The 27,865-nt window shown below is 40.7% G+C and overlaps 1 protein-coding gene across 3 annotated transcripts in view; it reads left to right on the forward strand.

Moving 5' to 3' along the window:
• The first annotated feature begins 1,147 nt into the window (after positions 1-1,147).
• The window catches only part of esr2b (estrogen receptor 2b), a 32,050-nt gene continuing 5,332 nt past the window's right edge, over positions 1,148-27,865 (forward strand). Inside the window, exons 1-7 of one of the 3 annotated variants that reach the window (XM_030772628.1) lie at positions 1,148-1,293; positions 16,708-17,055; positions 19,040-19,254; positions 20,154-20,270; positions 20,701-21,054; positions 23,430-23,568; positions 27,682-27,815. In XM_030772628.1, the coding sequence (XP_030628488.1) occupies positions 16,709-17,055; positions 19,040-19,254; positions 20,154-20,270; positions 20,701-21,054; positions 23,430-23,568; positions 27,682-27,815 (1,306 nt within the window). In that variant the 5' untranslated portion in view covers positions 1,148-1,293; position 16,708. The remainder of the gene's footprint in view (positions 1,294-16,707; positions 17,056-19,039; positions 19,255-20,153; positions 20,271-20,700; positions 21,055-23,429; positions 23,569-27,681; positions 27,816-27,865) is intronic. The other 2 variants (XM_030772629.1, XM_030772630.1) reach the window with 2 other exon arrangements.

Below are 27,865 nucleotides of genomic sequence, written 5' to 3' on the forward strand. Positions count from 1 at the left end.
TTTTTACTCAAAACCCAAATACTTCAGGGACTACATCAGACTGTTTCTTTGAAATATGAACTAGAGTGCTACATGGAGGCAGATCCTTAGTATATCTTTGACTTGCTTCCACACTATGAACCCTCCAGACCTCAGGGACCAGTCTGCTAACTGTTCCTAGGATTAAAACAAAACAAGGTGAAGCCACATTCACTTATTATGCTACACATAGCTGGAACAAACTTCCGGAAGACCTTAGACGTGCCCTAACTGTGGCCACTTTTAAAAACAGGCTAAAGACTTTTATGTTCACCTCCGCTTTTAATTGCTGCTAATTACTCTTTTTTATAGATTTTACTGTTTTTATTTTTCTTATGTATTTAATTGCTGTCAATTGCTTCTTTTCATTTATTTTATTGTTTTTATTTCTTCTTTTGCATTTTATAATGTTTACTTAATCTTTTTATTTTTCCATGCTCTGTTCTTTTTTATTCATTTTTATGTAAAGCACTTTGAATAACTTTGTGTACGAAATGTGATATATATATATATATATATATATATATATATATATATAAAATTACCAATTACCATTGCCATTACCATCCATGATTCTCTGAAACGGTGAGAAATGTGTGACATACCTCTTAAAAGAGTTCTTTTCTCATACATAATACTTTCCTGTTTCTCCTGACTGAACATACATGAGCTGGAATCCCATGGAGTACTTCAGTATGTTATTAACTCAGAATTATTAATTAATTGATTAAATTTTACTCTGTAGCAGAGTTGTGCTCTCTCTGTGATTAACATTGCATTGTAAGTATCAATGTTCTGATTCGACTAAGCTCTCCAGAACTGAAATTACATTGCACTTGATGAAGTGAACGGCACGGATTGGCTTCACTCTGAATTGCAGTGCCATCTTCCATTGGATACTGTCAGGGTTTGGTAGGTGTGACCTGTGACGTTGATGGCTTTCCGTTGACAATGCCTGAGACTTTCTGTAAATCATTCTTTAACAACTGTAGGTTGGATCGACTCGGTCTTTTCTGTATCTGCGTGACGTGAAAGGCGGGGTGTAGTGAGTGAAGCACCACTGTTCACCCCCTTGTAAGCCTATCCCTGCATGTCAACAGACAAGTAACATAGTCCGTACTTTGGGGACGTCATTTTGTGCTGCTCCATACTTTGAAAGCAAGTGAGCGGTTAAAGCGAGAGAACAGTGCTGCAGGACACTCCGCTCAACCTCAGAGTGAATAATAGAAAGACCAACCACTGATCAGGCAAGCTGACAGCTGCTCCTTTTTACAGGTAAGTTAAAGCTAGGTTCATACTTTGGACAGAACTCTCACTCCAGCAGACTAAATTCCTCAGACTAGTGATTATTTTCATTTTCTCAGTACGGAACTCTTGGGCCGTTCTTGTCCCGCGCATATGCCAAAATATGACTTATGTAACGTTAGTCCTAGGAATAAGAACAAAAGCACTAAATATTGAGTATGGGAGCCGTTCCCTATTTTACTTGTATCATTGTTTTGGCCCTTGGTTATTGAATCTGTTGACTTGAAGTTGTTCATTTTCCCCAAGAAGGCAGTAAAACATTAGGACAAGTAGCTGACTGGTTAAAAAGAGGGGAAACTCTTAAAATGTTATTCTGATGGACAGTTTTTTTTCCGCTCTCGGTTCTACTTTACTTTACGTTTTCCAGCTGCCTACAACATCCAAACTATCATACCGATGTTCTACTAGTATTTACTGAAATGTAACAGACTAAATATTCATATTTGGAACCTCTGCGACATTTTTGTGATAAATCAAAATTCGTCGCCTTTCCCTTATGGACAGAGGTCGATAAATCAAACACCAGTAAAAAAAAAAAAAAAGAAGAGAAATAGCTGAGCACGGTTAGGTACAGAGTAAGAAGTGATATCAGTCGTTAATTTTAAATGAACTATGAAAACTGAGAAAAATACAAGGTATTGACATGTAAATATTAACGTTGCATAGGTTATTGTGATTTGTATGTGGAGGATGGGAGGGCATGATATGGCAATGAAAAAGCGTTGAATACCTTTTTTCCTTATTGTGGAATACCTCACAGAAACTTCTAATATCTTTTAGAATGCTGAAGAAAGAAGTCTGGATAGAGAAACTGATGAGGACAAATTATGTAATGCTTTTTGAGAGCGAGAGATTGTGTGTGTGTTTATGAGCTGATATTGAGAAGAATACCCTACATTGGGGAAAAATAAAAGTTGGAAGGGTTTTTTTCTCCACGTGCTATTATCTATGAAAAGCATTCATCTTGGTGAATCCCTAATAATGTCCAAGGTCAACCCTTTCCTCTCCAATCGTCTCACCAGGTCCGCTATCCTGAAACCAGTACACAGTACACTGTGTAACCAAAACAGAGAGGGAGAGAGAGAGACTCACATTTATCTTGCTGTACTAGAGGGGACTTTCCATTGATTCCTATGCTATTGTAACTCAAGTTGCATCTAACTCTAGCTCACACCCTAACCAAAACTACAGTCAAGAAACATTTGGGCACATTCTGTTTTAACAGTAGCAGGTGTATGTTTACAGCTTCACAATTGTTTACACACATTTTCTGAGTCTTTGGCTCATTTTCTCAGAACTCAACGCAAAACTCTTCAAATTTTTGCAATTGCTAGACATTTGTAGACCTTTTTACCAACCAACAACACACTGATGTGCTCAACACTGTGAAAATCTTATCAGTAAGTGTATGCTTTCTGCATTTTCAGTGTTACACTGTAGCTGGTTGTAGAAGATTGTTACAGTAATGTATATCTACTCAAACACACACAAATGCAATACAGTAACAAAACCCTTAATTTTTTTCCCCAAATGCAGTATTTTGGAACACTCATGTTTTGTATGTAACACTTGACATACCCAACAGGAGAAAACCAGGAAAAACATCAGTAAGATAAAGGATTTTCTGTATTAAAAAAAGTCTTATTTTTTTCAAAACTCTAAACATAAAGACAAAAACAAATGCAAAATGTAAGAAAACAGAAATGAGGCTGCATCCTGCCTCCTCATCTACATCACATGCCATGTTCTCTCTGGCTAAACAATGGGGAAAGAATCTTCTGGAGTGACAGATCCAGCAGCCGAAAGCCCCCACAGCAACTTCACCACATGCATCCCTCATTTCCTGGAGAAGAGGCATGCATGCGAAGGGATGGCAGCCATACACCTTCCAACGCCATGCTGAAAAAAAAACCCTCTTCAGTTGGGTTTAGGAATGGGGAATATGGTGGGAGGTATAGGATAACGAACTGTGGGTGGTCAATGAACCAGTTGTGGACCAGAGCAGCCTGGTGGAAACTCATGTTGTCCCAGATGACAACATACCTGGACTGCTCTGGTCCACCCCTCTGCTCAGCTGGAATGAGGACGTGTCCAGGAATATGATGAGATGGGCGGTGTTGCATGGACCAAGGTTGGCACGGTGATGGAGGACGCCTTGCTGGCTAATGGCTGCGCACATGGTGTTATTCCCTCCATGCTGTTCAGGGACATTCACAATGGCAGTGGCCAATAATGTTCCGTCCCTGTCCCCTTCTTTTGGCTAGGTTAAAGCCAGCCTCATCAGTAAGAATATAAGCGTGCTGAATTGTAGCGGCATCCAGCTCCAAGACTCTCTGAAAAAGACAAGACGATGAGAAACAGACCTAGAGCAGTCAATATAGTGAAGCACAATACACTGGTGTTTATACACTGTAATGTGTTTATACACTGCTGATAGGATAGTAAATTCACAGTGCAGTACTTACTTGCACATATTCATAGCGCTGTTCTTTAACCTTCTCTGAGTTTTGCTCAAATGGCACCCTGTAGACCTTTTTCAGCCGGATTTGGTTGCACAGTAATATATGGTCCAGTGTAGAGAAGCCCACTGGGTGAATGTTATTGAATATTGTGTTGTCTGCAATTATCTAGTTCTGGATTTCTCATAGTCTAATGGTATTGTTTGCCACCACCATGTTCACAATAGCGTTGTCCTTTTCTGGTGTGAACAGCCGGTGTCTTCCACCATTGACTGGTTGTCTCTTAGTTCTGCAGAAGATCCAAAAATATTATATGATTTGTTACAGTAAGCTAAAATAATTTCTTTTTTTTTCAGTATGAAATGACATTACTGTAATATTGGCCAACAATCACTGAGTAACATGGGCCTACTGATATGTTGGACTGCAGTAATATCTGCGACTCGTATGTCTGTTGGTGCACTGGAAATTATTAAACCAGAGGGGACACGTAAATAAATGTGAGCTGAACAAGTATCTAACATGGCTTGGTAGCCAAACAAAGTTAACTAGCTTCTCTTTCAAGGGTGTAGCGTGAAATCCCTCGTTGCAGACAGTGTTGTAGTAGTAGAGTAGTAGATGCATTCAACAGCAGCATTTACTCTAGGTCACTAGCAGTTTACTGCATAGTCTAAGATGGCATGTTTAGATGCCGCCGGATGGTGGTTGAAAATTGGTTTCTCGTAGTTTGCATTGAATAGAATTAAAAGTAAAAAAAAAAAAATACATATATATATATATATATATATATATATATATATATATATATATTTTTTTTTTTTTTTTTTTTTTTCTGTACTTTTGGGTATTTTTATACATTTGATTTTTATTCATCAAAACTTTAATATATTTTGTTGTACCTTTGTTCAAAGTACTATTTATGGCAACAAATCAAGTTTATGTTTAAACTGCATTATGTCTCATTATTTTGGTCGCTGAGGACTCTTAAATAACTACATATAACAAATGTTTGGGTAAATCTTTGTTTATGTTATAGGTTTCTGGGGGGGGGAAAGAATATCGGCCGATATATCATTATTGGTTTTTAAAATCCTCAAATATCGAAATCGGTATTGGTCTTAAAAATCCTGTATCCGTCAGGCCCTAGACTGCAGTATACTACAGTATACATAAAGAGTAGTAGCATGGTGTAGATAGTAGGTAACTTACCGGTTCTTGTTTCTGAATGTACGAGTGACATGGTCAAGCACATGGTCAGCCAGTGTGGCCTTGATCTCATCTGAGACAACTGTCCTTCCTTATCCTCATCCTCCTCTTACTCTCACTGCTTGACCTCTAGCTCTTGCTTCACCATTGACCTCCATTTTCCCCCAAAACAGGAAAGCTCATCTATGTGCTATCATAGATGAGCTGTCATTTATAGTGCTAAAGCTCTGATTTCTAAGTGAACAATTAGGCAACTAGTGTTTACACCTGTGAGGAGTGGGTGTTGCCAATTGGTAAATAAACCTTGGCATTTCGATTGCCATTGCTTTCTGAAGGAACACAAGAGATTTTAATTTTGTATGTTGTGCCTAATGTAGTGAACTGTGTGTAGTGTTTTGCAAAAAGTGAGAACTGAATGTAAAGCAGAAATTGTGTTTGTAATTTTCAGACTTGGTTTAGGGGTTTGGTACACGAGTTTCAGGTTTCAGTGACTGTATTTCATGTTCCAATTTTAGTGTGTAAACAATTGTGAAAAAATGTAAATGTTTAAAATTGTGTTCAGAATTGTCAGTTATTCATTAAACTGTAAAAGACATGCAGTCCTCATAACACACACACACACACACTTCTGTCTTTGTGAGGACATTCATTGACACAATGCGTTACGTAGCCCCTTACCCTAACCTTAACCATCACCATTAAATACCTAACCTGAACCCTAAAACCAAGTCTTAACCCTCAAACAGCCCTTTGAAGAAGTGAGAACCAGCCAAAATGTCCTCACTCCCAAGCTCTAAAACTCAAAATGGTCTTCACAAGGATAGCTCTACAAGTGTACACACGCACATACACACACACGCAGACAAGTCTTTTAGATTAAGTGTTAATATGCTAATGTTGCATGTTGATATATTTAAATATAATTTAATAATAGACATAATTTGCATAAAGTTGCATCAGAGCATTATTGCCTAACACAGGTACAGGCCAAGGTGAATACTACCTGCCTGCCAGATCAGTTATGTTGCTCTCTTCATGGTCTGTCTATAGCCTTAGCATGGCTGTTCCCTCTGTTCTCTTCTTACCCTCTTTTTTCTCCCTGTCCTCTGTCCCTTACCTCGTTTGTGACACCTCCACTAGTTTATTATGGCACTACTCTCCTTTTTCCACACTATCTGTTTTCTCTGTGTTCTTTAAGTCTCTCTCTGTTTGAGTCTTTGTGTTATGCTTTGTGTCAACCAACTTTTCTTGCCTCTTCCTCTCATGTAAGTATTCAGATCTGTTCAACCTGCTCTTTTTATTTCATGCACAGTTTTTCTTTATATACTGCCGCAGAGTTGTCCTCTGTGTAAACATCATCTTTGTCAGTTTCTGTCATCCATGTTTCACACTTTTCCTTGATGTCTTTCTTTTTTCTGTGTGTTACTGTGTTAAGTTTGTGTGACCACAGCTGAAGACCGTGCAGTGAACACCATGGCTTGCTTGTGTTTGTTGTGCCACATGACAATATCATTGTTATTTGGCATGTGTTTGTTTAGGTATGACATGCAGGACTGGATGGGTGGGCTTACTGAGCTTCTTTACCACATCCTGAACATCAGTACAGCTTTGTTATTTCAGTGGTTGTAAGAAGACCAGTTGGAAGACACAAAAACACACATGCTCTGTCTGCGAGTACACACAGAGTTCTGCTGCAGCACTTTAGTTGAACACATGAATCAGAAAGTCCTGGAAAGTCACCACACGACCTTACTCCCTCTCATCGGATACTCTCCGCACTGCAGTGCCTGCACATGCCTACAGCACAGTCATATGCTCACTGAGAATGTCAAAGACACTCACATGCCTCTTTTCTTTGACTTGTCTTTTAATGGAGTGTATGCAAACCTCTCATTCATTTTTCCCCCCTGTTTCAGTGCAAGTCAGTGATGATGACAAAACACAGCGTTCAGGCCCTTTTAATGATCAGCAGAATTAACAGAAAAATGCTTAAGTAGTAGACTAGTAAAAATGTAAATGAAGGATACTGATGAATTAAGTATTACTTTGATATTAACTAGTGCTGTAAATAATCTTCTCTGAAGTCTGTCTTTGTCGATTGATTTGGACAGGATATGAATGGCATGGTAGACATGTTTGGTCTGTCATGTTTTTAATGCATTATAGATTACATTTAGTGACAGGCTTTAGCTATAAATTAATAAGAGAGGTATGTTCAGTTTTTTGTTGTATTTACAATATGTGAACACAGTTGGTCATTACATTATTAAAAACATCAGCACAATAAATCATTATTAAAACGTTGAAAAGGACCATCGTCAGGGCACACAAAGCTTGACTGTGCTCATGAAATGTCAAGCTAGATAAATAGTATCCCAGTTCAACAGAGAAATTTTATATAAACGACAGCTGTGCTGCACTTCTTTTTCTTTACTTTGTAAGGACATCGGCAAATATTAATTCATCATGAAAAGGCTAACTGAAGAAACTTAATATAATACTGAGTTTAAATTGTCAGTAAAATTTATGTAAGGTCTTCAAAAAATATGTATAATATGTCTCGTCAGAAGGTATAACTGAATTTAGTGTGGTGTAACATTTAATTTTGATTATGGCAAAACAAGGATTTTTATATAAACAATTAATTGTTCTTCTTTGTCAGGATCTGCACAACTGCGTGAACTGACATGAAATGGAGTATGCTGTAAATGTGTACAGATGTATAATGTGAGCTCCCAAACCTACACAAACACACATGCGCACACACGCACACACACTCCCACTGAGGTGGGCTAATTCTGCAGTCAGGAGGGCTAGCTCAGTTGAGAGGTAACTCAATTATCTGCCAGTTCACTTAATTTCCCTCATAGTTTATCAGCATTCTCTCTCTCTCACATCTGCCCTTAGGGCTTTCTCCTTAAGTCTTCTATGTCACTCTTCTCTCTTCCCGTCATTTTCTACTTTCTCTCTTAATGTAACACAGTAAATTTGAGATGTGTAAGGTCTCTCTCTCTCCCTCCCCTTACTAATGCCGCTAAATTGTAATAGTGATGCTACTGTTAATTACACTGGTTGTCTTACATACATACACACATTATAAATACTGAGCCCTGTCCCTGGTCTTTTCTCCCCTGTGAGTGTGAATGTTGGGCCCATCATTGTGGTCATTATGTTTTACAGAATCATGAGACAACTCTCATGCAAACATATCTGCCACAAACAAGAACATTAAAACATTACTTCCTCCGGTCCATATTCACCGTCAGTTGCAGAAAGTAAGCGTTTGCGTTTTGTGAATGACCCAACATTAACATCTGTGAGTTGTGAGTGTTTGGTAACAATCACTGTCAGCAAGCTTATTAAGGTCTATTTTTACTGACTTCAGAATAATTCATGTCCTTGATAGAGATTGAGAAAAAAAGACCGTAAAATAATTAGTGCAAGCAATGGGTTACTTGTGTCAATTCTCAAACAATATTTTGATATGCTAAATGCTTTTTGTTTGAAACGTTCATGTAAATTAAAACTAGCAGTAGTTACTCATGTAATTCCAAAATATCAAAGTGTATTAAAGTGTTTCTTTATTTTAAGGTCTTTTATCACTGCTTCTTTTCACACTGGTAACGATACTGAGCCATGTCCTAACGGAGATGACATCACAGTCTTTTAGAGCAAATTCCTTGGTCTGTGCTTGAAAACAATCTTCTGCATGCGTTTTAGACTAGATTCAAATCTAGAGACTGATGACTAAGGTTTCAGATTAGCCAACGGTCATAACAGTATCCTTAGGACGACTATTTTCTGCCCAGGGCTTCATTCCTGGTGAGGTTTCATCCTCCTGCCAGTGAGGTTACCAGGTGCGTTGCTGAGAACTCTGGGTACATGCTGGAGAGCACTGATGTGAATCCACTGACACTGACTCTAGTCTGGACTGTCACTGTTCTATCAGATGGAAAACAGTCCCATAACATCATAGGTCTATAGGACATAGGTCTGTTCTGCACATGCTTCCACCTTCTTACATGAGGCATACCAATTGTGTGTGTGTGTGTGTGTGTGTGTGTGCAGGTGTTTTTTATACAATAAAGATTTTTGTTGTTTCCACAACTTAACCTGCCTGTACCCAAGTCTGTGGACCTATGATGGCAGATTTGAACATGTAGAGTTCTTAGAATACAGCAATGTTTTAACAACTTGAAGTCTAGGCCTCAGATTTTCTTCTGCCTTCTGAATTCCAGGGAGTGAGTTTAAGGTAGACTCCCATCCTCCACTGGTCCACGTTGCCATGGCTCTGATTGTTTTAAGACTTGATGATGTTAGACTCATATGAGATTCATATGAGACTTGTTTCTCATTTTTTGTTTGGTAATTGTCTCCTGAATTGAGGTTAAGAATCCTTTGGCTTAATGTTTACAGTGAGACAGGACAGGACTGGAAGCCACAATACAGTCTCCCAAAAGAGCGATTATAGTCTGTTAAACAACTTTGAAAGCTGAGCTCCTGCAATTGAATAGATTTACATACATTAGAGATAAGGCCTTTTGCAACTTCCTGCCCGTTCCTCTCAGATGTTGTTCCCAGATTATTTGTAGGCGATTGTAAAGTGGCTTACAGCTATTAAATATGATTATATATATTTCGCATATAGTTCCCTAAATTTTAGAGGATCCATGATGTCAGCACCATTGCCAGTCCTATTTTATCTGGAATATTCATCATCTATTTTCTGCCAGTAACGATTTCATAAATTTTTCTATTTTAAGAACAAAATGAACAAAATATTTTTTTTTTATCAAATTCCATCTCAGGTGTTCAGATTTTCTGACTGACATGCCGAAAACACTGTTCTGTGTTCTGCAGTGGCAGTATGAATCTGTGTTTATGGTTGTGCTTAGCGATATGTTTGTCTAGAGTCCACTGGAGGAAGGCTGTAGCTGAGCTCGATTTAACTCCTAACTTTTTTACATCATTGTGGGAAACTAAGATTAAAAGCCATCAGCAGTATGTAAGTATGTAAGCAGTATTGTAAGATAAAGTTTTATATCTTATCAGGCTGGTAAAGTTTGTTAGTATCAAAGTAGTTTGTTACTGCTGATACAGCCTGTGTGTTTGTGATAACATTAAGAGTAGCTGTAAGCATATTAACTAGGTGGAAGATAGAGTGTGGATAAAAAGAGACATGTCCTAGGAAACCAGTCAATTAAACAAATTAGAACTTTGTCAGAGAATGTCAGTTCTTAGTGATGAGGTGTGCCAGCTGAGGTGGGGGAAAAAAAAACAAACACTCAGGCACCTGAACTCCTTGTCCTGCCTCTGTTCTGATGTAGGTTTGTTTTGTCCAGAGATGTATGAGGTTATATGACCCATAATGTTACCCAGAGATGTATGAGGTTATATGACCCATAATGTTACCCAGAGATGTATGAGGTTACATGACCCATAATGTTACCCAGAGATGTATGAGGTTATATGACCCATAATGTTACCCAGAGATGTATGAGGTTATATGACCCATAATGTTACCCAGAGATGTATGAGGTTATATGACCCATAATGTTACCCAGAGATGTATGAGGTTACATGACCCATAATGTTACCCAGAGATGTATGAGGTTATATGACCCATAATGTTACCCAGAGATGTATGAGGTTATATGATCCATAATGTTACCCAGAGATGTATGAGGTTATATGACCCATAATGTTACCCAGAGATGTATGAGGTTATATGACCCATAATGTTACCCAGAGATGTATGAGGTTATATGACCCATAATGTTACCCAGAGATGTATGAGGTTATATGACCCATAATGTTACCCAGAGATGTATGAGGTTATATGATCCATAATGTTACCCAGAGATGTATGAGGTTATATGACCCATAATGTTACCCAGAGATGTATGAGGTTATATGGTCCATGATGTTGTTTTAGGAGCATCAAGTTTCAGCTGATACAGAAGAAATATTATTATCTTTATTATACTGTGAAAGTTAAAACCATGTTGACTCACAAAGCTGATAACAGAAAGGAGTTATATTTCCAGGATATGTTCTTTTGGGTTGTCATGTAGAGGTTAATGTTTCCATAAACTGGTGCGTGATTCACCATAAATGCTTTTTGTTTGAAATGAACAGTGATTTAGACTTTAATATGAAGCATGTGGAACAGAATAAAATACAGTGTCTCTAAATCAGACACTTCATTTCTCTCCAGACATCCACTTGTCATGTGTCCATGGATCGACTCCTCTGCATTTTTGAGTTTTTAATATTAGTGTGGAGTCCAGGAAAAGGACTTTAGAAGCATTTACAAGCATTTTAGAATTTTTTCTGCCTTAAAATAACTTCCCCTTTACATCGCATATGGATTTTAACAGAGTTTATATTAAGCTCACATATACATCTGTTAAGTGCTGATAATTATTGCAAAAGTAATTACACAAAGCTTAACACAAGCTATTTATAAAAAAAATTACAAACAAATTTCTGCTTTTTGATTTCATTTTGAAGCGATCTGAAAGACAAATGAAGCAACTGAAAATGTGATATGAGGAACAATAAAGAAAAGCAACACAGTAAATGAACAGACAAAAACACTGAGGGAAATCTGACACTACCATAGAGACGCAGGATTATGGAGTGAAATGCATAAGTGCTACATAATAACAAGACAGATCATTTAAATTCCACTCATGGGGTGTGTGTGTGTGTGTGTGTGTGTGTGTGTGTGTGTGTGTGGTGTGATATGGTTACTTTGAGTGTTGTGCATAAAGACAGGATTAGAACACTGTGTTCCAGGTGCTGTCTAATAAACATACTTGGCAATGTGCCCTTTGACCTTTGCCTTCACACCGTTTATTGTGGAGACCAGCCAGATCAGACAGTTCTCTAGGTGTCCAAAGACTACTGACCCCACCCCCACAGACAGATCTTTGAGCAGCTTTGACCGGTCAGGCTTACCTACACGGTCGCAGTTTTTGTCACATCTCTGTTCTTTCTCCTCCCTTCCACAAACACACACAAGTCAAGTCCATGTTTAGGCTGCAGGTCAGGCCACTGTAGACAGTCTATTCTAGCAGAGACAGAAGTGGGTTTACTGAGTGTGGAAGTCTGTAATACCAGTGTTCATTGAGGGACAGTCTATTCTAACAGAGACAGAAGTGGGTTTACTCCGTGTGGAAGTCTGTAATACCAGTGTTCATTGAGGGACAGTCTATTCTAACAGAGACAGAAGTGGGTTTACTCAGTGTGGAAGTCTGTAATACCAGTGTTCATTGAGGGACAGTCTATTCTAGCAGAGACAGAAGTGGGTTTACTGAGTGTGGAAGTCTGGAATTGCCAGTGTTCATTGAGGGACACCCAGCATATGTTTACAGGTGTTAATTGTCAGAACAGAGTATGTTAGGGTATGAGTAACTTTACAGACAATGGTCTGTTTTAGACTTTCATCAGTGATAGTGCCTTCCTTTTTTTTTAAGAAGAAGAAGCAGTACTTTACTGGTCAAGCACACACCAGAACAGTGAGCAGTGAAATACAGCCTTTAACCCATCCTGTACACCAGTGAGCACACACACACACACACACACACACACACTAGGGCAGTGAGCAAACACACACTAGGAGCTAGGAGCAGTGGGCAGCTGCAGACTACTGCCTTAGTCAAGGTCACTGACAGGAGTATTAATCCTAGTATATGTGTCTTTGATGGTGGGAGGAAACCCATGAAAACATGGGGAGAACATGCAAGCGTGGATTTAATAAACTTTGTTTTTATTACAGTTGCCTCTTTAAAAAGTAAATTAACAAATTAAATGTTCCCAGTATTTGAATATGGAGACATTTTCGAATAAGAAACAGATCTGAAAGGTCAAAGTCAGAGTGGGTTTGTTATCTGCCTTTCGTCTCATTTTCACCTGACATACATGAGCTCTGGCAGTTAATTATTCATTCATCACAGACAAATTCACTGACACTTCATGGTATCTGTCTCTGCTATCTGTGAAATTATTGGAAATGGTTCTTATTAAACTTTTATGTAAGTGGTTACAGCTACGTTTACAGTCAAATACTCCGTTAATAATCCGCGTTGAATAAAAACACTTTCATAAACACCTAAATCAGAATAGGGAAATCCGATTGCGTTCGATCCGAATGAAATTTCTATCCGATCGAAAGAGGTGGTGCATATTTATGATAATCCGTTCAATAGTAGGGAATTAGCCATTAATAGGCATGTAAACACTTGAGTCCGACTACTTCCACAATCGAGATCTTTTTGTACTTTCTGCCTATGTTCTTGGGGGTTGTGCTGCAGTAAATTGAAAGTTGCAAATATGTGGTCTATTGACAAAACGAATTTTACGATGAGAACTTTAAAGCAATTGGAAGTCGATGCATGGTGTGATGGGAAAAAGATTTCTGTGTATCTTTTTTGTGTACCTTCATCCAGAGATCTTTCATCATGGGGCGGGTGGAGAGTGGTGGTAATCCAACTAAGATTTCTTTAAAAAGGTCAGGCGTTCTGTTCTGGTGACGTTGCCGCTGAAAGCCGCTATTCGCATGCGCATATTATTTTCGGATTAATACAGTTTCAGATCAGTTATACAGTACATGTATTGTACTATATAAACAGTCAATTCGGAGTCCTCAGTCGGAACACATTCATTCGGATCGCTAAAAATCTCTGTAAGAACACAAACAATGTGACAAACGGTTATTGCTGTGCTGGAAAACCTAAGGTTTCAAAGTGTTGACAGTGTGGCTGGGCATGGTTTAAACTAGTAAAATGTGATGAGCATTTTGAAAGAGAGCATTAAACTTGCTGTTGTATTATTTGTGAACATTTTCGTGTGTTGGCATGATCATCTGTGTGTGAGGTGGGGACTAAATGGAATGGTTTATATGTGTTTGGCTGTGTTGAGTGGAAACTACTGGCTGTGTTTTGTAAAATTGTGCAGTTTAGTGTACTGGAATTATAATTTGTTGAGCTCCTTAAACTATAGCTCTTATTCTCTTATGCTACTTTATGTACAAGTTGAAGTGTTTGCTTTTTTGAGGAAAAAGAAAGTTATGGACCAAATATATAAAATATATAATTATATAATATAATATATAATTAAATATATTTTATTTCTTTCGAATTCTATAAAATAAATACCCTCTTAATATTGGCAACAACAAGTCTTACAAAAAGGCACTAGTAGAGGAATTTCGATTGTCTGATGTTCTGACTTTGCCGCTGTTTGGTATTAAAACCTGTTTTCTCTGAGGTTGTGCTTTGGGCTCAAATGCTGGACAATGCCAAGCCCCTCTGCCCTGCCATGGACTGTTATCTTATTGATCCTGGCGCTAACTGAAATACCCACAGGTCATTTATCCAGAGCATGTGCACTGTTACATAAGGGACATTTTGGCTCCAAGTCCAGATAAAAATATGCCCTAAACTCTCTCAGACTCTGTCACTCAGTGCACTGAACATGTGAGATTAAGTGTCATATGGTGACACTTAAGCTCAGTTTGAAACTAGTGAGTATATGTACTGGGAGTGGGTATTGACAAATACCTAGCGATGCGATGAATATCACATTACCGACATCGTGATTCAAAACATTGTGATTCATCATAATATCACAGTTGAATTGCAATAAAACAAGTGGAGCCTGTCACAAAATCTCAGATTATCATACACATTACCTCACAGGGTGAATTTTAAGTGTCTATTTCTGAGTTCATCTTCACAAGAAAACATAAGTCACTTTGAAATGGTTTGTGCAACCTTAATAAAAGGGGATAAATCTCAGGACAGTTTGGCAAGAATTAAACCCATGCACTGTTCGAACAGTATGTAATTATGGAAACTGAATTGACTGAATTTCTCCCATGGGTCAGCTTGAGGTATCATCGTATAATTTTTGTGTACTTGCCTTGTTTTGTTGTTTGTTTTGCTTTGAAAAAGAGAACGTGGATCTTACAGTGCCACGGAATGTTAGCTTGGTAGTTATAAAGTGTAAAAACATTGCCACAGTCAGGGTGAATCATGACCAACTGAACTTTATTAGTATTCTGACCATACAGTTTCATAAAACCATTTTATATAGAGGATTATCTGGTCATTAGGGGAAGCTATAGTGTTTGAAATGGTGAAATACTTTGAAAGATATATCTTTAATGTAGAGTTGTGCAGCTTTCATTAATAGATGCATTAATTTATGAGGATTATGTTAGCCTCGGAGACCTATATTGGCAGCTGTTGTTTGGCTTTCTGCCTTTCTCAGTTTTTTTTTTGAAAACCCTTCATTATGTACTACTTATCATACTTTCATCAAAAAGTGAGTTAGTGAGTACCATCCAGTGAAGGGTCCTATTAGAGGTTCTTCATTCTCTGTCTCTTAACTGGTTTGTTTTGCTTGAAACCTGTTAGTTGCCATTTGCATTTATTTATATTATTTACTGGTGTAAGATATAATTATGTATGACCATGGAGCAAACCTCCATCGTTACACTGGTGACTCTGTTCATATCTCTGCTCTCTGTAGTGTCACATGCCTATATATGGTATATGTATGTTATATATACGTTATATCTATGTCCGTTATTAAATTGTAATGAACATAAAACAGAAATTTCCCCCATTGGCACGGGTGCGAAGGGAGAGAAAATACTCAACAGTTTAGGCATTCTGGCTCTCCATATCACACCTGAAGGGAGAAACCCTGATTTCTTGGTTCTTGATTTTAAACCAATCATCGGCCGAATCACTCGGAATCACTTTCTTTCATCCAAGCAACACTATATGAGCTAGACCTTACCACACACCACAAGTCACTGAGAAGTGGCCTTTGTTCTCTTTTGGCCTAGGCCCCTGAAACTTCTGCACTCTTGGAACTCCTCTTTTAGGAGTAATGAAAATTCTCCTAATTGTATGTTTCTGAGAGTCTGACAGACTATATTCAAAATGACTTGAGATCATCTAACGCAGGAAGTCAAAACGCTGGAAGAAGCGTGAAGCAGGCCTTTTGGTTTTATGCATCCAGAGTCAATTGGCAAACCGCAGTCATCTCCTAATGAGTTACGGGATTCATGCAGCTACAGAAGAGACCAGTGTAACCTCAGTCACCAGCTTTTTCAAGGACTCGATAACCTGCTCCTTTTGACAAAAACACTTGTACGAAATAAGAGATGTGGAATTTTAATGTCAGTCACTGTCAAGTCATTGGCATGGCATTTTTTCTCTTTCCTTTCTCCCCATAACTCTGCGTTGAAAGAAAGAGTAGGAGTGTCCGTTTGTGATCAGATGCCAAAAAGTAGGGGAGAATGTTAGCATTAAGAATCATCAGTGCATCTCTGCCAGCACTGGGGCTATGAAGTAAAATTAAAGCGGTTTTATCTTCTCTTTATGCCTGCCAAAAGCAGGAAATCATGAAAATGGAGAACAGCAGGACTAAGTCACCTTTGGTTCAGTTTAGACTACATGTTCTGTTGGATGTCTGAGCTCTACTCATCTGAGGATGTGTGCAGTGATATTTGCTGTTTGAGTTTCTCACAGTGTTTCTGTTTGTCTGATCTGTTCACTCAGATGAATCTCTCTCTCTACCTGTCTGTCCATCTCTTTCTCTCTCTTTCTCATAGAATTATCTTGGGGCTGTTCTGAATGATGCAGTAGTACTGTTAACCCAGGACCTGAACCCAGTCTATGTCCACTGTTTCCTCCTGTAGGATGAGCTCCTCCTCTGGGAGAGAAGCTGAGCCTGACTCCCCTGGGCTGCAGTTTCAAGAGGTGGGCTCTATGGACAGCCAGGCCGTCTGTGTACCATCCCTGTATGCTGATGGAAACCAAGACTACACTCAAGAGTACGCTCATGGCAGCTTGTCCTTCTACTATCCATCTTTGTTGGATTTTAGCCAGCCACCCATGTCCAAAAGCCCCTCTCTCTTTTGGCCCCCGACTGCCCCTCAGAGCATGCCTACACTCACCCTGCATTGCCCTCCTCCACTTGTGTACCCTGACCCCCCCACCTTCCCCCCTTGGCCAGAGGCTGAAGACCACACCCAGGGTGAGGGCAGGTGAGTGTTCTAACACATCCAGTTCACTTTAGCTCTGTTTTATTTGTATAGAGTATTTGTATTTGTGGTTTAGGGGCAGTCTAACAAGCAACCAGGGTGGCTGGCAGACAGGCGGAGAAGAAGATAGTAAAATGTATAGAGAGAGGGAGGGAGGGAGACAGAGAGAGAGAGGCATTAGTGCTTGTATTTGCTAATTACAGAGATTTTGATGCCATAGGCAGCTTATGTACATACATATACACAGATTTCAAGCAACAGTTCCTGGTTATGGAGGAAGGCAGGTATACATTAGAGGGCCCCTCCCTTTCCTTTCCCATGTGTTTTTCTAAGGCATCTCCACACTGGGTTACGGTGGCAGTAGCAACTAGAATGGACAGAAGTTCTAGTTAGAGAATCAGACTTCAATCAAAGATTATGGTTAGAGAATCAGGCCCTGATCAGTTATATCTCCTTTCAGTATTATTTATTAACAAAATGGTCAAGGATTAGCCAGTAAAATGAAATGAGCTTTGGAATAGTTTTTATAGTCCTGAGATGGATGGGTACGCACACACACAGAAACACAAAACACACAGAAACACACACACACGCACACAGAGCCTTGTGATTTTAATGTGTGTACGTGTGTGTGTGTGTGTGTGTGTGTGTGTGCGTGTGTGCATGCACTTGTGTATGTGTGTGCGTGTGTGTGTGTGTGAACCTGTGTGTGTGATCCGTGGAAATGAGTGGACAATAAAAGAGAACAAATTATAATGTGACACTAACAGGCTTTTGCACAGACACTAATAGAATTTTATGGTACATTAAAAGTGATAGTTAATGAGTGTTTTATGTTACATGACACATGAACAGTCCTGGCACTACTTACAATTTACAATTTACAATTTAGCATTTGGCAAACGCTTTTAGCCAAAGCGACTTACAATCAGTGCATCAGTCGGATTCCCAATACCACATAAGCAGACATCGCAATAAGACTGAGCGTCAATTTACTCCTTCGTATTGCGCCCCGGAATACTTTGACGAACATAGATACAAGACAAGGTTTCTTCTTTTTTTTTTTTTTTTTTTTTTTTTAAGGAAGGGGAGGTTAGGCAGTGGGGGATAGGTGGGTTCTGAAGAGGTGGGTTTTCAGTTTCCTGCGGAAGATGGTGAGGGATTCTGCAGTCCTAACTGTATGAGGGAGGTCGTTCCACCACCGTGGGGCAATGGCACAGAAGAGGCGTGGTCGGGAGGAGGGGCTGCCGGGTTCCCGAAGTGAGGGGACCGTCGGCTGACCAGAGGTCGTAGAGTGGAGGGTTCTAGTAGGGGTATACGGAGTTATTAGGGACTGAAGGTATGATGGGGTGGAGCCTCTTGTTGCCTGGTAGGCCAGTTCCAGTGTCTTGAATTGGATGTGGGCAGCTACCGAAAGCCAGTGGAGCGCAGTAAGCAGTGGAGTGACATGAGAGTGCTTAGGGAGGTTGAATACCAGGTGTGCAGCGGCGTTCTGCACGAGCTGGAGTGGCCTGATGGCGCAGGTCGGTAAGCCAGCCAGTAGAACGTTGCAGTAGTCCAGGCGGGAGATGGCGCTTGGACCAGGAGCTGGGTCGCCTTGGACCAGGAGCTGGGTCGTACTTGTTGTCCATGTGCTTGCCCTGTCCTCTGTGTTTACCTGACTTATCACTTGTTTCTGACTCTCTCTCTCTCTCTCTCTCTCTCTCTCTCTCTCCCTCTCCCTCACACTCCCTCTCCCTCTCTCCCTCACACACTCTCTCTCTCTCCCCCTCTCCCTCTCCCTCTTTCTCTCTCTCATGCTCTTTGTCTTTTTCTCTCTCTCTCTCTCTCTCTCCCCCTCTCCCTCACACTCCCTCTCCCTCTCTCCCTCACTCTCTCTCTCTCTCCCCCTCTCCCTCTCCCTCTTTCTCTCTCTCATGCTCTTTGTCTCTCTCTCTCTCTCTCTCTCTCTCTCTCTCACTCTTTCTCTCCCTCTCCTCCCTCCTAGTTCTCTAATGAGACAGAAGACTAAGGTAATGGCAAAGAAGTTGGAGGAGGGTAAGGAGGGGCAGAACTCCTCCTCCTCCTCCTCCTCCTCCTCAGAGGCTATGGGGAGGAAGGACACACACTTCTGTGCGGTGTGCCATGACTATGCTTCAGGTTATCACTACGGCGTGTGGTCGTGTGAGGGATGCAAGGCCTTCTTCAAGCGAAGTATCCAAGGTAACGGAAAACCCCAATCTCTGTTCCAAATTACATTACGGCCACCTCTTCCAACCTTGATCATTTCACTAAATCAGATCTACTTTTTGCAAAATCAGATCTTTTTGCCAAAATTGATTCACTGCCTACCGAAATAGTTTTATCTCTTGTCTTGAAAATCATTCAGAATTCACAGAGGTTATGCATGTGCCAAAGTGTGTGTAGTCTGTGTAGATTTTTTTTGCGGGGGGGGGGGGGGGGGGGGGGCTCTTCTTTATTAATGAGTAGAGCTGCAATTAATCTGTTTTAGTACCTGGTCACACATACATACATACACACACACAAACATGCACGCACGCGCAGAACCAAAAAAAAACAACCCTAGAGCACTCTGTTCTCTGAGATTTTCTGACAGCCTTTGGTGTGAATTTGATTTCACTTCACATACTTCCACATTTGAAGAGGAGAAAAAAACTGACCCACCCTCCAGGGTGGGGGAAACCAAAAATGAAAAGGAATACTGTTGTCATATTATCCCAATGAGGTATTAAGGATAACCACAGATAACCACAGGGATTAGCTGTGTTGTCATGGAGAACGTGGTCTCATAATCTTAAAATGAGTCGGCACATATGTACACTACATTCAAGATTCAAGAATTTATTCACATGCTTAATTGTAAAAGTACCACGGCAGTGCTATTCATAGCACGTGCATTACATGCTATGAATGAATGAATGAATGAAACTTTGAAGGAAGCTTTGATTGTTTTCATTGTTTTATGCTCATTTTTAAAATACATCCTGATTGTGTGGTAATTGGCTGTCTGATTTAACTCTTGCTGTCTTTTTCTTTTCTTTACTTTTCTGTTCTTTTCTTTTTTGAAACAATGAATGGAACAACTGTCCTTTTTCTGAAAGGACACAATGGCTACATCTGCCCAGCTACCAACCAGTGTACCATTGACAAGAATCGCCGCAAGAGCTGCCAAGCCTGTCGGCTACGTAAGTGCTATGAAGTGGGCATGATGAAGTGTGGTACGTAGCCTTTTTCAACTCCCAAAGCACAAACATACTTTTATGCTTTGTGAGTATCTTCATGTTCTAGAACTTTACAAAAAAGAAAGAAAATTCTAGAATCTGAAGATGCACCCAGAGCTACTGATCTGTGTTAGCAATGGCAAGAACATATTTTTTTGTCTTCTTTTAACTTTATAATATGACTTTTTAATGTGAATTGAACCATACAGTGTCACGCTGAAGTGACAGCATTTGACTCTCTCAGCTTCATAGTAGACAAGGACGAACGGACTGAGAGGCACTGGGTTAGGCAGTGGGTGGGTTGAGCATTAACCTGACATTTGGTTAATATGAGTAAAATCAGACTTCAGGATAAGACTCATGAACTGAAAAGTCAGCGGCTTTCTTTTGTTGTTTATTTGTTTATTACTGCTTTTGTTTCCATTAGGCGTAAGACGGGAACGCTGCAATTACCAGGCTGTGTCACGACATCGCCGAATGGCTCAGACACACCACAACTCCAGAGGCATCATGGAGGTCAGAGGTCACTTACAGCGAGGAGCCCGCGGTCGGTTCCTCATGCCGCACCCTCTCACACGACCCTCCAACAAGCCAAACGGGCACTGTTCAACACTGACCCCAGAACAGCTGGTGTCCTGCATTCTGGAGGCAGAGCCTCCGCAGATCTATCTGAGGGAGAAGCTGAAGAAACCCTACACAGAGGCCAGCATAATGATGTCACTGACGAACCTGGCCGACAGAGAGCTGGTCCTCATGATCAGCTGGGCCAAGAAGATCCCTGGTGAGTGTGTATGTGAGAGCCAGTGTCGAGCTGAGTGTGTGTGTGTGAGAGCCAGCATTGAGGTGAGTGCGTGTTTGTGAGAGCCAGCATCGAGGTGAGTGTGTGTGTGAGAGACAACATCAAGGTGAGTGTGTTTGTGAGAGCCAGCGTGGAGATTGTGAACCTGAAGTGGGCAGTAACAGGTAGCCAGTGGAGGGTGACAAAAAGAGGACTTAACTTCATTGATCTCTCTAGAGTTCAACTGTCTCCTCTATCTGAGGAACTCATCTGTTTATTTACACACTTACATTGTGCTCTGTGTCCCGTGTTCCTGACTGGAACATGCTGGGCCGGGAAAAACACACACACGCTCATGAACACTCACGCACACACACACACACACACACACACACACACACACACACACAGATACGCACACACACACACACACACACACACACACGCTCATGAACACTCACACACACACACACACACACACAGACACACACACACACACACACACACACACACACACACACAGATACGCACACACACACACACACACGCTCATGAACACTCACACACACACACACATACACACACACACACAAATAGCGAATATCTCCTTCTGTCACTCTGTTTCTCCGTTTTCTTTCCTTTTTACTGTTTTTCTCTCCAGACAGGCATAAGTCTTGGTACAGGTTTGCTTGTGTGTGCTTTCACTGTGAGTGGTGAACAAATCACAAACCATATTTAACTGGTTTATTTTTACCACCCCAGACACCAGGTTCTATTGCTGTTTATGTTTTCTGATGGAGAGTAGTAATGCTATGAGAGTGTAGTGTGTGTGTTCCTTGGTTTCCACTGTAAACACAGGAGTTGAGATGAGTGGTTTTGTTGTGGTTATAAGGCTGTTGTCCTTAGGAAAGTACAGTTTTTACTGATGTGTGGGAACACGCTGAACATGGAAGTATAGTGGTAGTCAAATCTATTATGTGACAATTTGTTAAAATTCATAGCTGTGCAGTCATTCAGTTGACCCATGGATAACCACCAGACAAGTCAAGCAGATTGTGTGTACGTGTATGAACATGTGCGTATTTGTGCATACTTGTGCATATCTGTGCGTATGCTGAGTGTGTGTGTGTGTGTGTGTGTCTGTGCGTGCATGTATGTGTATGTTTATGAGACAAAAAGACTGTTAAAACACAACTTGGGAAATCGATAGACTGTATGATAGTGAATTTTCTCCTTGCAGAATTTGATGTAAGCTTTGTTTTCATGTCCTTGGCTCTAATTTTGTCTGTGAGTGTCAGGGCAGGGCGGAGTCTCTCTGATTGGTTCTTAGAATCTGCTTTTTTAGAGGGTCTTCGACATTGTCCCAGATACCTCCTGAATGGCGCCTAAGCATTATAACGGAGCCATACTCTGGTGGAAGTCCTTGGAAGAGCCTGAATGAGTCTTTTGATGGCTTTTCTCTTGATTTGAGAATGCCCTTAATGGCATTGCCTTAGCTGTGGAATTCACTCCCCTGCCTGCTGAGAACAGGAGAAAGATGCTTTTTCATCACCGCTTTTTAATCCTCTTCAGTACCCACTTTGAGCAGATTGTTAGGGCTGCCTCCCTTTTCTCACTCATGCTGTTCAGAGATGCTTATGTGTATTCTGCTGTAGACTACACCCCGATCCTGGCTCTTTGTTCTTCGTTTTCTGTCTGACTCAGGACAGCTCTGTCTTGTAGTGACGTCACCAGGGGTTTCACACTTTATTTCAGCTGTGTTCATTCCCTCTGATGTGGTGTTAGTTTTGTGCCTTTGATGAGCAGACAAGGCTGAGAGGAGTTCAGAGAGTTTGAACACTGAGTGGTGTTAGCAATTATGCTATTCACTAAAGGAAATGCTGACTTTCACAATAGTCTCTTCTTACCAGTCACTCTATTTCTCTCTAGGGGTGTGTGTGAGTGTGTGTGTGTGTGTGTTTCTGAGTATGTTTGTGTGTGTCTGTGCGTGTGTGTGTGTGTGCGTGTGCGTGTGTGTGCATGCTTGTGTATTTTACAGAGTGCTTTTAATGTTTGTGAAATTCTGTAGTGCTGTTCCATGGTAATTACTACAATAGCCCCAGTTAACCTTGGTGTGTTCCCATAGACTAGTTTCTCACCAGTCTCACCGTGCAAGTGTGTGTTTGTATGTATGTGTGTGTGTGTGTATGTTTGTTTTAGGGTATTTGTGGGCATATTTGTGTGTATTTGTGTGTGTTTGTTTGTATGTGTGTGTTTGTTTTTGGGTTTTTGTGGGTATTTGTGGGCATGTGTGTGCATGTGTTTGTGGGTGTGTGTGCGTGCACGCGTGTGTATGTGCAGGTTTGGATGTATGTGCACTGACACCTGGTCTCCTGCAGGTTTTGTGGAGCTGTGTTTGGCAGACCAGGTTCACCTGTTGGAGTGCTGCTGGCTGGAGGTCCTGATGATGGGACTCATGTGGCGGTCTGTCGATCACCCTGGAAAACTCATCTTCAGCCCAGACTTAAAACTCAACAGGTACAAGGACATTTCCTCTTTAGCACAAGCACAGAGCACTGTTCAGCAACACAGACGCCTTGGTATTACCACCATTCCACTGACTTTTTTATTTGCGTTAGACAATGCCAGCCCCACATCCTGGACCAGTGAACTGCTTTGAGTCTCTGTTCTGAATGTGATATGTGGAGCAGGAGCAAAAACCTGTACGTTCTGAACCTTAACCTAATGATAGCTGGTTTCAGACACTCGAAGCTATACCTTAAACATTTTGTTATTAGTTGAAGCAGGACCAAATTACCATATCTTTGATCTCTAGCCTCTAAGATATTATTACACATTCTAGAGGGCTAGCAGGCAAGAAATCCTAATTCTTATGCTACAGTGAACTTTGTAAATTTGACAATTTTGCAGCAAAATTCACTGGTTAAAGAAGATGGTTTGGTTAAAGATTTTTTCCCTTTCAATTATCATTATGGGTGATTTTACATGTAAGGGTGATGTTTGTCACTGACAAAAACTCATCCCACAAAGTGTTCCAAGTGTTCCAGGCACCCAAAGCTAGTTTCCTCTGGCTTGTGCAGTAGCGCGTCATGGGTAAGTGTGATAGCTTTAGGGTGTTTATGGACCTCAGTGTATAAAAGCAACCAGTTTTGCAGTCAAGATTTTAGACTTTTGACACTGACTGACCAGCTTAACCTGCTGCCGCTCACCAATGTTGGTGTTTTGCTGCTTAGCCCATTGCGTCTGTGTTTAAGACTTCCATCCGTATTCACTCTCAGCTTGCCGGGCTGTTGTCGTGCACAACTTCTTCTGTCTATGTTTTTGTAAAAACTTCTGTTAGGTGGTTTTTGTGTATGACTGCCCAGTCCACCAGACACAGGGCCCTTCCTAGCATCTAATTTAGATGTTTAAACAGAACAGAACAGACAATGTGTCATGTAAAATATTACATTTCAGTTCTGGCTCAAAAATACTCCATTTCAGTGTAAACGACTTTAAAAAAGACTTCAAACAAAAAACATCCCAGTGTCATCGTTTGCTCACTCTGGGGATTGGGCTTATTAAAAACACTCAAGACATATGTTTAAAAAAGAAGTTGTTTTTTTTTAAAGAATTTTAAGAATGTTTAAATATGCTTAATTTCACAGATCCATGCAACTTTAAATTTATGTTGATGGCATAAGAGGAATGTTTGGCATTTGGGACATAGTGACATGGTATTGCAGTGTTGATCTGAGACGGTAGTTTTACTCTCATCATCTGTCATGACAGAGGACTGGTGAGGATGGGTCTTGTGTGTGTTTCTTTGCTGTAGTTATCAGATAGATTGTGACAATCTGTATACTTCTCACGCTGACTGGAGCTCAGCTGGGCTGTTCTGGGATTAGCTACAATAATAGTCATCATTCATCTTGTTCACGCATTACGCAGGGTGTTCAGAAAGCTGTGTCCACAGTTTTAAAAAAAATCTGTGTTTTGACAAGCAAGTTTGTTTTTATGTGTCAGTTAAAACGCATAATGCACATTTATTTTGAAAGAGGTGTCAAATCAGTTGAGAATCTTCAGAGCATTGTGTCTAGCGGTCCACAAGTGTGACCACGCTGCTGTGTTTTCCTCCTGGAAGCTGGAGAGTACTGTTTCAAGCAACAGATTATTGGAGGCATGGGAGCGCTGAGGAGCAGTGCTGATCTGTGTTCACTGAATATCTGTGTTTGCTTTAAAAGCCCGGGGCTGTTCTCACCTCTCTGTCCTTACTGACTCCCACTGATTTAACCACACTCATTTTCACCCCACCAGGAGCCTCAGCTCCACACTTCACCTGGATGGTTTCCACACTGTGTGTGTGTGTGTGTCTGTGTGTGTGTGTGTGTGTGTATGTGTGTGTGTGTGTGTGTGTGTGTGTGTATGTGTGTGTATGTGTGTGTGTGTATGTGTGTGTATGTGTTAGGGGTATGCGATGTGTATCATCTGCAATAATACCTTAATTGTTATTTTAACGATGTGTGAGCTGACATTATTGAGTATGTCACTCACTTTGCAAAAAACAATCAAAAACACGCCTGGAGAGTCCATGCGTTCACTGCATCGTGTAGCCTGAGTGGGATAGACTACTGTGCGTGTGCATTGAGAGTGTATGCACTGTGCTAGTATAGTCGTACATGGTCACTGTACCACAAGTTAAGCAAGAGTAGCTGACTAAAAGTGCATGACAGAAGTTAAAACTGAGTGAACAAACAGCACCAGGAGACAAAATACAGACACCACCAGCCTCGCAATCTACGTTGTTAGATTTAATTGTTAGATGTGGACCATTCTCACGTGCATGGAGGTGGTTTGGCTTTAAAAGACGGATGTTGCTTAAAAGACGGCAATCTACAAACTATGTCGGAAATCGGATGCCGTCAGACACTAGTATGTAAGTATGTATGTGTGTGTGTGTGTGTGCGTGCCTTTCTGTGTATGTTTATGTGTGAGTGTTTTGTGTTTCAGAACATGCATAGCTGTATTATGAGGAGGCATGAGGAGAGATGTGTCTCCATGATGAATTTGTTCACCAATGATTGATCTGTTCACCATTGAACTTTCATTGTGAATGCTCTGTAGGAAAATCTGATGTGGTTAGAGGATCATGCTGGCATTCAGTTACAAACCACTGATGATTATTTCCACAACAATTCCGCTCTAGCTGCGTGTGTTCCACTAGTTAAATAAAAGTCTTTTGACTCATATTAATTTATATGTTGTGGTTAAAGTTTAATTCTGTATGGAGTACTAGAGCATGCATCTTCTGATATATGCAGAGTCAGCCACTGCTTCCTTCCACCTGTCAGTTTAGAAGTGTCTCCATGGTAACACAGCATGTGTGCAGAGGCCCACACCATTGACATTAGTACTGGGAAAGGGATCCCTCTCCAGCAGACATACAACATGGCCAGTCATGTTGTGCCGCGTCTCCTGACCCAGCGGGTGGTCTGGCTGAGATCCAGACTGTTTGTCAGGGGCTTTCAGGCTTAGCGGGTCAATCTGTCTCCTGTCGCAATGATGGGTCAGCCTGCACACCCTTTTTACCAATCAGGACAAATGCTTAAAGAGCTAATGCTGTTTATCGTACCATTTTAATGCACATGTCATTTCACATGTGTGTGTGTTTGCATCCTGTGGTTACTGTCAGTCTTGTAGTCATTTTCGTTTTACATATTGAATTAAGATTTATGTTTAAGATATGAATAATTACTGAATAATTGTGATTGATAGTTTTGAACTTATATTTATGTTTCACGTGCCTAACATCGTGTTTGATGCCACATAATAGGGCAAAGGTTATATGACGTAGGGCACAATTGAATTTTGGGGTTGAGTCGATGGAAAAGGGGTAGCTTGGTTAAACACACTATTTTGACAACGTTTCTCCTCACCAATTCATTTTGTAACCAGTTATTCGTTAAGTATGACTACAATGATTAATTTACAACCACTTTTCATTAAATTTTGGTTGCTGTAAACGGACAAAATAAATTATAATTCAACAATACCCAAGGCGACCGAGAAGTGTGCGTTAATCCAGCCAGGCCTCTACGTTTTTCCATTGCATGAAAGGAATAGTTGACACAGTCAGTGCCTCTTGGTTGTTAAGCTGTGTACAAGTGGTCTGTTGAATTGTTTTTTTTTTCATGGGTATATTTAACTGAAATATTGAATATTGGTATATTGAATGATTCACTCCTGTGTCTCCGTGTCCCTGTGTCTTTGTATTTCTGTGTTTCTGTGTTTCCGTGTCCTTGTGTCTCTGTATCTCTGTGTCCCTGTGTCTCTGTATCTCTGTGTCCATGTTTCTTTGTATCTCTGTGTCCTTGTGTCTTTGTATCTCTGTATCTCTGTGTCCCTGTGTCTCTGTATCTCTGTGTCCCTGTGTCTTTGTGTCTTTGTGCCCTGTGTCTTTGTATCTCTGTATCCTTATCTCTTTGTATCTCTGTATCTTTGTGTCCCTGTGTCACTGTGTCCCTGTTTCTCTGTGTCTCCATGTCCCTGTGTCCATGTGCCTCTGTATCTCTGTGTCCCTGTGTCTCTGTTCTCCTGTGTCCATGTGTCTCTGTATCTCCGTGTCCCTGTGTCCCTGTTTCTCTGTGTCAGGGAGGAGGGGAGCTGCGTGGAGGGCATTATGGAGATCTTTGATATGCTTCTGGCGGCCACCTCCCGTTTCAGGGAGCTGAAACTCCAGAGGGAGGAGTATGTCTGTCTCAAAGCCATGATACTTCTTAACTCCAGTGAGTAAAGTGTGCACGCCTGTCTGTGTCTCTTGTGTGCGTGTGTGACT

Source organism: Chanos chanos, chromosome 4, assembly GCF_902362185.1.
Source record: "Chanos chanos chromosome 4, fChaCha1.1, whole genome shotgun sequence".
Taxonomy (NCBI): domain Eukaryota; kingdom Metazoa; phylum Chordata; class Actinopteri; order Gonorynchiformes; family Chanidae; genus Chanos; species Chanos chanos.